At 44.9% G+C, this 13809-nt stretch overlaps 1 protein-coding gene and 1 long non-coding RNA gene across 9 annotated transcripts; one reads left to right on the plus strand and one right to left on the minus strand.

The window, feature by feature from the left end:
* Positions 1 to 3862: 3862 nt before the first annotated feature.
* On the plus strand, positions 3863 to 4689 carry LOC119308869 (sodium/potassium/calcium exchanger 1-like). Its single transcript, XM_037585035.1, has one exon. The coding sequence runs from the start codon at positions 3942 to 3944 to the stop codon at positions 4455 to 4457; it is 516 nt and encodes a 171-aa protein (XP_037440932.1). The 5' UTR covers positions 3863 to 3941; the 3' UTR covers positions 4458 to 4689.
* Positions 4690 to 9137: 4448 nt separating this feature from the next.
* On the minus strand, positions 9138 to 12958 carry LOC119308874. 8 transcript variants are annotated; one of them, XR_005150337.1, is made up of 6 exons: positions 12529 to 12958; positions 11499 to 12449; positions 11297 to 11370; positions 10545 to 10632; positions 9865 to 9918; positions 9138 to 9646 (listed from the first exon to the last, which is right to left on the minus strand). It is a non-coding gene; the product is annotated as an uncharacterized LOC119308874 (long non-coding RNA). The 8 variants fall into 8 exon arrangements; XR_005150341.1 differs by having other exon boundaries at positions 11247 to 11370; XR_005150340.1 differs by having other exon boundaries at positions 9865 to 11370; positions 11499 to 11616; positions 12226 to 12449.
* Positions 12959 to 13809: the final 851 nt, after the last annotated feature.

The following is a 13809-nucleotide window of genomic DNA, read 5'->3' on the forward strand; positions in this document are numbered from 1 at the left end:
ATAGGACTTTCACAAAGCACATACCTTGATAAAATTTTGAAAAAGTTCAAAATGGACCAGGCAAAGAAAGGGTTCTTGCCCGTACTACAAGGTGTGAAGTTGAGTCAAACTCAATGCCCGACCACAGCAGAAGATAGAGAGAAAATGAAAGATGTTCCCTATGCTTCAGCCATAGGCTCTATCATGTATGCAATGCTGTGTACCAGACCTGACGTATGCTTAGCAATAAGCTTGGCAGGAAGGTACCAAAGTAATCCAGGAGTGGATCACTGGACAACGGTCAAGAACATCCTGAAATACCTGAAAAGGACTAAGGATATGTTTCTCGTATATGGAGGTGACAAAGAGCTAGTCGTAAATGGTTACATCGATGCAAGCTTTGACACTGATCCGGACGATTCTAAATCGCAAACCGGATACGTGTTTTTATTAAACGGTGGAGCTGTAAGTTGGTGCAGTTCTAAACAAAGCGTCGTGGCGGGATCTACATGTGAAGCGGAGTACATAACTGCTTCAGAAGCAGCAAATGAAGGAGTCTGGATGAAGGAGTTCATTTCCGATCTAGGTGTCATACCTAGTGCATCGGGACCAATGAAAATCTTCTGTGACAATACTGGTGCAATTGCCTTGGCAAAGGAATCCAGATTTCACAAGAGGACCAAGCACATCAAGAGACGCTTCAATTCCATTCGGGACCAAGTCCAAGTGGGAGACATAGAGATTTGCAAGATACATACGGATCTGAATGTTGCAGACCCGTTGACTAAGCCACTCTCACGAGCAAAACATGATCAGCACCAAGACTCCATGGGTGTTAGAATCATTACTATGTAATCTAGATTATTGACTCTAGTGCAAGTGGGAGACTGAAGGAAATATGCCCTAGAGGCAATAATAAAGTTATTATTTATTTCCTCATATCATGATAAATGTTTATTATTCATGCTAGAATTGTATTAACTGGAAACATGATACATGTGTGAATACATAGACAAACATATAGTCACTAGTATGCCTCTACTTGACTAGCTCATTAATCAAAGATGGTTATGTTTCCTAATCATAGACATGTGTTGTCATTTGATTAATGGGATCACATCATTAGGAGAATGATGTGATTGACATGACCCATTCCGTTAGCCTAGCACTTGATCGTTTAGTATATTGCTATTGCTTTCTTCATGACTTATACATGTTCCTGTAACTATGAGAATTATGCAACTCCCGTTTACCGGAGGAACACTTTGGGTACTACCAAACGTCACAACGTAACTGGGTGATTATAAAGGAGTACTACAGGTGTCTCCGAAGGTACATGTTGAGTTGGCGTATTTCGAGATTAGGTTTTGTCACTCTGATTGTCGGAGAGGTATCTCTGGGCCCTCTCGGTAATGCACATCATTATAAGCCTTGCAAGCAATGTGACCAAATGAGTTGGTTACGGGATGATGCATTACGGAACGAGTAAAGAGACTTGCCGGTAACGAGATTGAACTAGGTATTGGATACCGACGATCAAATCTCGGGCAAGTAGCATACCGATGACAAAGGGAACAACGTATGTTGTTATGCGGTTTGACCGATAAAGATCTTCGTAGAATATGTAGGAACCAATATGGGCATCCAAGTTCCGCTATTGGTTATTGACCGAGAATAGTTCTAGGTCATGTCTACATAGTTCTCGAACCCGTAGGGTCCGCACGCTTAACGTTACGATGACAGTTTTATTATGAGTTTATATGTTTTGATGTACCAAAGTTTGTTCGGAGTCCCGGATGTGATCACGGACGTAACGAGGAGTCTCGAAATGGTCGAGACATAAAGATTGATATATTGGAAGCCTATATTTGGACATCGGAATCGTTCCGGGTGAAATCGGCATTTTACCGGAGTACCGGGAGGTTACCGGAACCCCCCCCCCCGGGGGGGGGGGGTTATTGGGCCTACATGGGCCTCGAGGGAGAAGAGGGAAGGAGGCAGGAGGGGGCCGCGCGCCCCTCCCCTTCCTAGTCCTTCCCCTCTTCCTCCTCTTTCCCCCCTTCTCCTATTCCAACTAGGAAAGAAGGGAGTCCTACTCCCGGTGGGAGTAGGACTCCCCCCTTGGCGCGCCCTCCTTGGCCGGCCGCCTCCTCCCCCCTGGCTCCTTTATATACGGGGGCAGGGGGCACCCCATAGACACACAAGTTGATCTACGGATCGTTCCTTAGCCGTGTGCGGTGCCCCCTTCCACCATATTCCACCTCGGTCATATTGTCGCGGAGTTTAGGCGAAGCCCTGCGTCGGTAGAGCATCATCATCGTCACCACGCCGTCATGCTGACGGAACTCATCCCCGAAGCTTTGCTGGATCGGAGCCCGGGGATCGTCATCGAGCTGAACGTGTGCTGAACTCGGAGGTGCCGTACGTTCGGTACTTGGATCGGTCGGATCGTGAAGACGTACGACTACATCAACCGCGTTGTCATAACGCTTCCGCTTACGGTCTACGAGGGTACGTGGACAACACTCTCCCCTCTCGTTGCTATGCCAATCACCATGATTTTGCGTGTACGTAGGATTTTTTTTTTAAATTACTACGTTCCCCAACAGGTCGCCACCCTGGGGCAAGCGCAGCTTCACTCGAACCTTACTCTGATACCAATTGTTGGAAATTCGCCTCCAGGTCAATCACATCAAATCACACGAACACACACGCACGAAAAACTGATAGCCTAGGGCCCGTATCATGCCCTTTGTTTTCCTCTTTATTTCTATTTTCTGATTTTCTCTGTGTTACAAAACGCAAGGCCAGGGCTGTGTATATATACACAAGACCATGACCAACCAGACAACCTGACCCTATACTTACCTGTATGACCCCTAGTCCTACACGGACACAACCAAAACTAACCTAGCATACCTATCTGAACTAGGACTAGTAGTCGTACATGACACCTAAATCAACTTTGCTTTCCTAATCTAATTACCGGCAACGCTGATCACACTACTAGTCATAACTGGACATAACTAGCACACTTCTAGCCAAATTCAAACTTGTTTGGATTAACCTAACAGTAGAGAACCAGGAAACTTGTGTTGTTTGGTATAAGGATCAGAGGATGCTACGCGTGCGGGGAGCCCACATGACGCGTGTCGCACATTGGAGGCGGATGACTCGGGGCTGTTTGCATCCGGATGGAGCCAAGGAGTTTACATGTAAAAAGCACTTGTTGATAATGTAAATGACACAACACTCGTTTTTACATCTCCCAGTTTACATCATGTACTGCAAATGCTCTTAGAAGTTAGTGTAGAGAATGATTTGGCGCCGGAGGAAGGCGGCGCGGCGGAGAGAGGCGGCGCGGCGTGGGGAGGGAGGCGCGCGGTGGAGGTAGGGCGCGCAGGGAGGAGAGGTGGAGGCGGCGGCCCGTGGCGGCGGCTAGGGTTAGCGGAAGCTGGAAGATCGACTTGCGATAGATACCATGTAGAGAATGATTTGGTGCATCGATAATTGATTGATCGTGCACTAGGCACATATATATATAGGTACAAGGGGTGTGACCGATATTTTGTCTCCTAAGATATACGTACATACAAAGGGAGACAGATACTACATGTACTACATACAGGACCCAGACCTACGTATATGTACACATGTTCAACAGTTAGGTCTGCGTGTTAGCCAAGCACATTGTCAGCTGGACTGGCTGCCGTCATCCCTTTGTAGCGTGAGGTGTGTATTTCGACTCCACGCGCCCGCATTTATTTTTAGTGAAATTTTACATCGGACGCCTTTGAGTGGGCCGGCCCATTTGCGCGGCCTTCAGCGAAAGCTCAATTATTGGAAGCACGCGGGCGTCCAACAGGCTAAGCCCACATTCAGCCTCAGACTGGCTAAGCCGCCTAGCCCAGCGCAGCGACTTCTGGAGTCCTCCAAGCCAGCGCACGTGCTGTGCACCAAAAATGGCCGAGGAAGGCAGGCACATCGCCGCCGGTGACCCCATCCGGCCGCCGCGGCTGGAGGATGCGGGCCTGGAGGACTGCGCGCTCCCGCCGGAATCCATCGCCGAGGCTTTCTCCCTTGCGGCGTTGGCCGTCTCCTCCCGCCTCCCCCACCTCTCCCTCTCCGACGACGAGGACGAGGACGAGGGAGATGACCCCCTCGCGCCTCGTGGAGGCTGCGTGGAGGACGCGGGACCCACCCGAGGGGCCATTCCCAACGCCCTTGTTGGCGCAGGGGGCGGCAGCGAGGGCGGCGCCGACGAGGTCGTGGTCGTCGGCGGCGGTGGCGGAGGAGGCAGCGACGAGGTGGTAGTCGTCGGGCGCGGAGACGAGGAAGATAGGGTTGTTGTGGTCGGAGAAGAGCTGGGGCAGGAGAAGCGTTGCGGCAAGGGAACCAGAGAAGGAGAGCGCCGGAAGGAGGAGGAGGAGGAGGAGGAGACGGTGGAGAAGGCCATCTTGCTGGAAGATTTCGCGTGAGCTTTGTGAGCTTTTCCTTTAGCCTGATAAGATATTTCCCTAGTACTTTCTTGTTTGTTTGACTTGTAATGTAGTGAATCTCCCTATGAGCAAGGCAAGAGTGAATTTATCTCAGATGTAGTGTTTAATTTTAAGATCATTACTAATGTGGTGGTTGATTTTAAGATCAGATGACAGTATGTTAGTCTCTAGTGGCAAGCTAGTTAGCATCAATGGTATTCGATTTAGTGCACTGCTGATGATTGTTGTCGTTTTCCCGTTCGATTGTTCAAAGTTAGTGACAAGCTGCGAATGCACCTGACATTATTGGTTGTCGTAAGGGGAAATGATGCAAATGTGATTGTGTCTGATATATAATGTGTCTTAGTAGGGCTTGCAAACAGAGAAATGTTAGAAGAAACACCTGGATCTGACATGGCATCAAATCTTTCAACAGAGAAATGTTTGGTGCAGAAACCTTCCTCGATAAATTTATGGAGTGGGAAAATAATACAAGGCATCAATCGTAAAAATAAATAGAACAGAGCAGACTTTTTATTGATCATGAACATGATTTGTACTTTTTCAACTGGAACTGAAGTTGGATTACTGATAAACTAACACCATTGCAGTACACAGTGCCACTCTCGTGAGGGAATTTAGTGAAAGCTTTTCTGTAAAATAATTGGATGTGCTAAGGTCACTAGCAGGTTAGACTTTTTTTTGGTGTGTGGAAATAGCAGTTTAGACTGGTTAGTGTGCTGATAGCCCAGCCTAGCAGACAATTGTCGTGTCAAAGTGAATGGAAGCATTGAAAGTATGTATGAGTACATACATATAGCTGAGTAACTAGTTAAATAGCTTGAATGATTTTTCATCGTATAACTATAACATGGTCGAAGATAGTCACTGAGTCATTTCATTTCATTGTTGTGCCTATATTTTTGCAGCCCTTCAGGTAGCTTCCATGCTTAATCGTCTTTCTACAACAAGATGAACTCAATGGTTCAAGTAATGATAAATGATTTCAGCTAAGTCATGAGTCATCTAACAATCTGCTTGACATAGATTTCTTTTTGCAACTAGCGCTTTTGATTGGCCAGTCACCCTTCCTGGTAGGGTTACTGCAAAAAGGATAGCCTGTTTCTCAAAAATCGATAGATAAATTTTGATTGGGTCAGAGATTCACAGAACTACCATTATTTGCAATTGTTAATATGTTTGAGATATAATCATATATCAGTTGTCCATCTAGTCCTGTTTATGAGGTTTATCAGCTCCGCATTTCCATGTGCCTCAGTGTTCCAACTTCCAAGTTAAGTCTTTGGCCTGATTACTGGCTACCAACTCTCATTAAATGGGAATGAGAGATCCATTTATATTTGGGGTGGTGCTTAACAAAAGATACCTATCTTTTCTTGCCATCTAGGACAGCTGCTAAGTTATTAATTTTGTAGCATCGACGCTTGTGAGCACTAGTGTTTAACAGGTATTTGGGTGTATAACTACCTGCTCTACTAATAGAAAATACAACTACTGAAACACCTATGCTTCTTACTTGGGTACATGATGATGTGGTTATACTGCCCCTCTGTAAGCACCCTGTAGAAGAATGTTTAATTGTGGATATCCTGATGGCTCCAATTTTTTTGTGTGTAGTATTAATTCATCTGGTCGTACAAAACACTGTATATTCTTCATACCATGCTTATAATGTGTTTCTTATCTTACTGATAAAGTAAAATTGGATAAGATCAAATCTGTTCTCACCTGAAATGGATGTATGTGGCTGTCACAGTCTCACAGAGCCACTCACTTTCCACATAGCAGCACTGCTGCTATGTGGATTGTGGATATGGATATTAGGTGCTTAACACGAGTTGATATGTGGATTGTGGATATGGGTAAGGTGCTTAAGATGAGCTAATTGGTTACTGGGGATTTTCTTGTTCCATGAACTGAAACTTTGAGAGCGCCATGCAAGGGGTGCTGGCCTGCTGGAACATTTCACACCTATTAGCCTCCAGTTTATCGACAACATATAATTAGACCATGTGAAGTGAAGCTTTTGCCTCATTGCACAGACCATCCCGTGGACAGTATCCACTGCAGTCACGGGGAGAACCGACGCCCCTAATTTGGATTTTGTTAGATGCTACTGTAGAAACCACCGAGACTACAAACAGAATCTCTACCTTGTTGGCAGGCTTACAAGCGCAAGAAGTTGCTCGTTGATCTTTCTTGCATCAGAAATGCCCAAAAACATTGCTCTCGCCTCTCAGGTGCTTATCAGAAGATAGTGGAGCTAGGACTGTGCAGAGAAATGAGGCAGACATCAGTACATCACTGTAGCTGCTTTGATCAATCTCTGCACCATGTCCACCGCAGGCCTAGCCTGGAGCATCATTCACAGGGATCACGGGTGGTACTGCCTACTAATGAGGCCAAGAAGCCCAGCTTAAGTTGTGCCGGTGTGTAGGCTGCATTATTGTCCTTGCTTTCCAGGTGTTCAACTGCAATCAGTTTTGGCTGATGCTCCTGCTACAGGGTGAGGTACATACCGGCCTATGTGCTGCCCGTACCTGTTGGATTCCTCTCTGTTATGCACACAAGACATTTTCATCGCCATTAGGGATTTGAATCTCTGCTTCTCAAGATTTTACTGTGTTTATTTACATGCACTGGAGTGAGTATGGTCTGTTCATGGCCAGTGTGGATAACATTGTCACTCACGGGTGGTGGAGAACCGGAGAAGGAAATGCAGTGTCTTGCCATCCTGCAACAGTTGCGACTTTGTAGACATCCTTGTCATGAAGGTTTGTCTGATGTGGGGTGGTCTTGTCATCTCAATCTGCAAGGACATGTGAACAAAGATAATAGACAGGTCGAAAATCTGGTAGGGAAATGTTGCACAGTTTGCGGTGCAAAATTTTGGTACGCATCTCCTGAAGCTTTTCCTTGCAGGCATGTTTTTCGTGCTCCATTCTTGACGGTGAGTCGGTGACAGGGAGGGAGCAGACATCTCCACGACACTCGAGAGCCTGCAGAGAGAATGCAATGCCATGGCCAGCACAAAAGGCAGGCGATGAAGAAAAAGTATATAATAAATATTCTTTAGTGCCATGGGCAACAGCATGCTTATGAATGATTCTGCATCCTGGAAAGATGATCTCTACACTGCATGTGATAATTATGCCAGTGTATGGTGGTGATAAGGTAACCCTACAACTACAAGGAGCGCTCCCAAAATTGGATCCAGTCCACCACCAGGCTTGATCAAAGTACTAGGGGTTGGGGTGCCACCTCGTGGCGCCTCCTGAAACGAAGCTGGGGCCGTGCCAGGTTGGCAGCCGCCCATTCCAGTTAGTTTTTTGTAATCTTGGTAACACATGAAAATGGCATGTTACAAGAAGTTGCACTATAAATTTTGGAAGAGTCAAATAAATGAGACTCAAATACAATGAGATTGCATCTCCAACATGGATCAGCAAATGGATACCAACATGTTCGTTGACATCTGAATGCAATTTACCAAAGAAAAAACAGGACACCAATCATAATAAACAACTGAAAACCAAAGAAAAGACAGGACACCGATCAAGGTCGATGACCCCCGCGCCGGAGCCGCCGGCTTTCGCGTTGTTGGTGGCCAAACGTGTGACTTTTTGTATCGTCATCGTGCTACTTAGGTGCCTTGTCATCGTCAGCCTCAAACTCCTTGAACAGTCACTCCCACCGCGCCGAGATAAGTCGGCCACTGCATGTGACTAAGATGGTGTAAGGATGGAGGCGGCGCTTGGAGCAAGTCCGCCGCAGCCCTTCATGGATGTAAGGGGAAACTGATTGACCTTCCAGCTCGTCGCTTGCCAACTAAAAGGGACTTGTTGATTTGTTGTACAAGCAACTCAAACAAACTTCCATAGAGGGATTTAGCAAGAGTGAAGTTAAAATCCATCCCATGCAAATATAAAAAAGATAGATGATAAATCAAAGGAAAATGCAACAGGAAAATTCAACATCTGTTATCATGTAAGCAAACTTCAAACACAATAGGCTGATGCAATTGTGTGAACTGAAGGTTGGTGTGTATCTAAAAAGTGTCAAAGTCACTATGCTAACTACCATAACTATGAGGTCATGGCAACAGAGAATTAATAAATATTTATTTGTTTTTTCCCAATTGTAAATTGACAACTACTTACTCTTGAACATCAGAATTATATATAAAGTAATAAATATTAATTATTAATATACTTATGCTCCAATAAATTTAAATTATCCAGATTACTATATACTAGCAAACATGCCGTGCGTTGCAACGGGGAAATATAAAATCACACACACATATAGCCTAACTCATGTCCCCATGCAATTCTTCCTTTCCACCCCCGCGACCAGTAGTCGAGCAGTGCATATGATGACAATGCGCGTAGAAAGATCGGAGGCGGCGGTGTGTGTGCTTCGCCTGGTCTTGAGTCCCTCCCCGCATATGTTTCATACATCATCCCTTCACCTAGTCCATACATCATTCGTCGTACTCCCGCTTGCTTTTTATTGTGAACTTGTTTCATGGAGGGATGGCAGTCCTCCACGTTTCCCGGCATGCTTGCTTTTTATTGTGAACTTGTTTCATGGAGGGATGGCAGTCCTCCACGTTTCCCGGCATGCCTCCTTTCACCACGCACGCTTGCAACAAATATATATTGAATAAAAGCATATTGCATTAACCAGAGCCAGTCGAGTAGTGCCGCAATGAGTATTTGGTGTCCCCGCCTATCTATTTGAACCACAGATTCACATCAGAATCATAATATTACGGGGTGACCAGACACAAAAGATAAATAAAACCGCGCAAGAAATATTCTATCTATATATACAGCCCAATGCTAGCTAGTAGTTCAAGCACTTGTCACCTGTATCTACACATTTTGATGCATTCACTTGATTAATTGTTTGTTTGTTCTTGGGCATATGTTCATGGCGGATGGCTGAGCCTGATCGTCTTCACGACCATCGCCATCATCTGCCTCTACACCGGGCTTCTAGAACCTTGTTGCTGCTTTGTTTGCTTCTTCACATGATGCAATATATTTGTCCTGCTAGCCTTCCCACGGTGGCTATATATACACTAAGAGAGAACAATCAAACTTGGCAGTTTTCAGCTTTCCAGTGACATGAATAGCAGCAGCGATGCATAGGACCTCTCCAGCCTGAAGATTTTCACAGGAAAATAATTTGATTATGAACAGATTATAGAAGGCAAAAACTGGTCTATTACAAAAGTAGAAAATGTTAGCACAACACTGAAATTTGAAAGTGCTTAACGTAAGTAAAATTTTGTAACATAACATAGAAATTTTCAATCACTTAGTCTGTAGGTAAAAAATTGTCCAGATCATATATAATCATATATGAAGTTACACAATACCTTGTGACGACGCCTGAATGTTAGTTGTGCAGTGCCAGCGGCCCTTCCAGCCCCCTTTTCTCAAATTGCCGGCAAACATGCACATATAAGTAAGAAATTTGCAATAGAACTTACAATTGATAATTTATAAAAAAAAAACCTTTGAACAAACAACAATATTTTAGAAACCTTGATCCCCTTGGGTGGTGGATTATTCCCAAATTAAACACTATATCCTACGAAGAACAGCGGAAGACATAGAAGCAATTGTGCACTTTAGGGGCTAGCACTGGAAGTTTACGATGACGGAGATGTCATCTTTGCTCGTCCTATTCATAGGCTGAAGCTCTGCTAGCAGCGGATGTTTACGACGACGCAGGATATGCCGTCTTTGCTCCTCATGTTCACCAGCTGATCCGCCAGATGCTTCACAACTGCCTGTGTGTCCCTGATGTCATTGCTCTAACTGTAAAGATTGATAGTCCACCTCTAGCAAGATATTTTCAGTCCTTTTCAAAGGAACCAAACCAATTGCAGTTGATTGTTTATATAAATACATACCCATGATTATTAAGATGACATGTACACAGTATTTTGTCTATCCAACAAGCAAATTTCCACGACAAGCAAGCAAGGCAAACACCAAATAGTGCATGAATCATATCAGGAGAGGAGAGGGACCAAACAACAGTGTCACTTACCTTTTATCTGCCGGTAACCATATCAGTCATCATTGTCACCTCCCGTTGACTCGCCCACCACAGTCGATCAGTGTCGTCTTGCACTGCACTGTCATATTCATGCCAGTACTCTAATAAAGAGAATTTTCAACATGCAAGAATGTGCTTCTGCAGCTAACATGCATGTACAGAAGGCCCTGTATAGTATATGTGATCACATTTATTCCTCTCTAATGTCCATAATTGCCATCTTCTCCTGATGTTTTTAACACTCTTAGGTTCTGATACGAACATGCTACTATACTTGTGTAAGTGGTACTGTATTAGAATGATAAAATAGACTGCTCTTGGTTGTTGTGTCACACACTGGAATCGATTACAATATAACCCACATGTGCAGGCCATCATTCATTTACTAATTTTGTACTTATGATCCCCCATGCTTTAATAAACATGTAATTCTTCTTTTTTATCTTGATCCAGATTATTTCATGATGTCACTTAATTCATAGTACAGATTTTCTCTTAACATGGGATAAGAATAGAGACTAACCCTGAAACAAATTGATGCTTAACTTGACTGATCCTATTTTATGAACCAAAAAATCAAGTTAACAGTAGAAGTCACTCATAGATTATTTGACTAAGATCTATTCATGGTATCCTCTAGTCCAAGATTGTAGCTGATGTTGATGGCATCGAAAATAATCAACACATTAGTACCATCCTAAACGACTTGATTGTTGCAGCCGAACTCTAAATACAATTAGTACCTGCATCTAGCACCTCCGGTTCCCTTGCTCCCATACATGTCGTGGATCCACCAATTGGATAACTCTCTATTGTACTGTATTGACACAAAATAATGAACATTCGATTAGCTTGAATCAAAATTCTGCAACCATTTCTACTTACAAGAGTGTCAAAAGGGATATTCATTGCACGATAACATAAGAGTCCAATAATTGTTTTCACCTAACAGAAGACACCAGGGCCAGAATCTTGTGTCATTAATACAATCCTGATGGCGAGGGTGGCGAGGCGACGACAAGATCTGTCCCGATGACGATCATCCAAAAAATATCGACATAATCTACTAAATAAACTTCATTACCTAATGAACAAGCTCATGACCAAATGTAGTATTCAAAGACATTCTTTGATAACGAAAGTTGCAATCAATTAGGACCTGCAAGAACATATTGTAACCTAATTGCTGCTCAATATTCGTTGGCCTCGACTTTTTGCCATGCTCCATGACTCACATGATGATGCCCGATTTGATTCAACGTTTCTTTTGTTCAGTTATATTTTCTTGATCCTTGTTGTGTTTTCATCGATGTTTGATTCAACCTACTTATTTATATTACAACCTTAAGTGCTATGGCAGTATGGCTCATTAATTAGAGGGAAAAGTTTACAAACGCATCAATGTTGCTGAAGATGGGGATGTCTAGACTGTCAGGCTCTTGGGTAGAGAGGAGGGACAAAAGAAGCAACTTGTATAGTGGTTGTTGGTTCAGAACTTTTGCTGTCTAGGAACATGGCATCGTATTCAACAAAGTCCGGATGCAGACACCTATTACAATAAAAGGAGTGTGTTTACCAAGAAGCAAATTACATAGATTATCTCCCTTTCATCGAACGCCTTCTAGGTAACCAAAGACAGAATTTTTCGAGATCAAATAGATTGGGGACTTACCAACGAGCGGATATGAGTATGTGTCTAGTCATCCTGCTATTGACTAAGAGCAGAATCACATTTCTTAAGGAAGCTTTAGACATCTTCAGGTAACATATGTAGGAGACCAATAACCATCCAAATCGGCAGGTTCATCAAACTTATGTAAAGATTCCAAGCATCCGTAGTACAAGCTGCAACATCCATTCATTACAAATCCATTCTAGCTGAACATATGATGGAACCTGTAACAACCAAATCATGAAAATCAAAACAAATTACAGAAGTAGAGAGGGGGGAGAGGGGTGCGGTGGATTAGCATACCCGTAGCTGTCATTCACAGCACAAAGCAAAGCTGGCCGCTACCATGGGTGGTGTACAATCTCGTGGCCGCCGAAATCTGCAGCGCTAGGGCCATGGCTTGGCCGAGCCATCTCCCTCGCCAGAGGAAGCTGGTGGGAAGTCGGCAGCGCCATCTCCACATCACGAAGGTGCCGAGCATCTGTCAGCACCTCGATGCAACCCCCCCTCCTCTGCAACCACCATGACCGCCTGGGGGAACACGAAGATCTGAAGGTTTGGGGGAGAAGCTGTACTCAAGAGGGCGCGTTCGCCAGTGGTCGGTGCCGGAGGAGATGGGACGGGCCGATAGGGGCGAGGCGGCGGCGGCGGAAACCCTAGCCGCACAGCCCGGGGAAGAGAAAAAGAGGAACGGGAGGTTGCGTGCGATGCGATTTTTTTGGGAGAGATACGATAAGTGATGGGGCTCGAGGGGACTTCTCTTCTTATCTCTTTGTCCTGTTTGGAGCAAGCGGTGGGCCATGTTTTTTTCCTAGCCAATACAGTATTTTCTTTCAACCTCGACACAGTAAAACTAATAGGTGGATTGCGCGAGGAGGCTCCACTCGCGCGACCCTTATTGGGTTTAATAGCATGATAAAACTCTGCTGAGTTAATTCCCTTGTCTCTGTAGTTCCGCATGTGATGTAGTAAGGGTGATTTGACAGGAACTCACATGGTAGTACTTACTAGTTGATGTAATAGCATCAGGAGTCTTACAACTTGTCCTGAATGTGACGATTTGGTCCCAAACTTGCAAAAGCCAACTATTGAGTCCCACAACTTGCACCCAATGTGCAAATCTAGTCCTAGCCAATCGTAGCACGACAAGTGGTGCCTAGTCAGCACAACCGGTCAGCCCAGCACACTTTGCATTTAGCTCCCTGTACTTAGCAATTATTAACCCGCACTACACTGCACTTTTCACCTGAATTTATTGGGTCTCTCCCCCCTGTCTGTGACCGGCCGACAGGCCGTGCTGGCTGCGCTCGCGTGAGCCATGTCCTCGTCGCCGGACTTCACCGGTAGTGTGCCGCCGCCGCCTACCGCGCACCAAGTTCAGTCGTTCGCTGTCAACCCTCCGGATTATGGTTAGTCCTCTCTGCTCTATTCCTCCTCTCTGCTATGTTCCTCCTCTCTGTGCTCGCTCGATGTCAAACCTCTCGGTCGGTGTTCTCCTCCCCGTTGGATCGCCCAGTTCTGAGTTCGTTTCAGCCCCATTGGTTGGTAGTTTGTGGTTGTAGTGCTTCCCGCGACGTCATACTG

Source organism: Triticum dicoccoides, chromosome 5B, assembly GCF_002162155.2.
Source record: "Triticum dicoccoides isolate Atlit2015 ecotype Zavitan chromosome 5B, WEW_v2.0, whole genome shotgun sequence".
NCBI lineage: Eukaryota > Viridiplantae > Streptophyta > Magnoliopsida > Poales > Poaceae > Triticum > Triticum dicoccoides.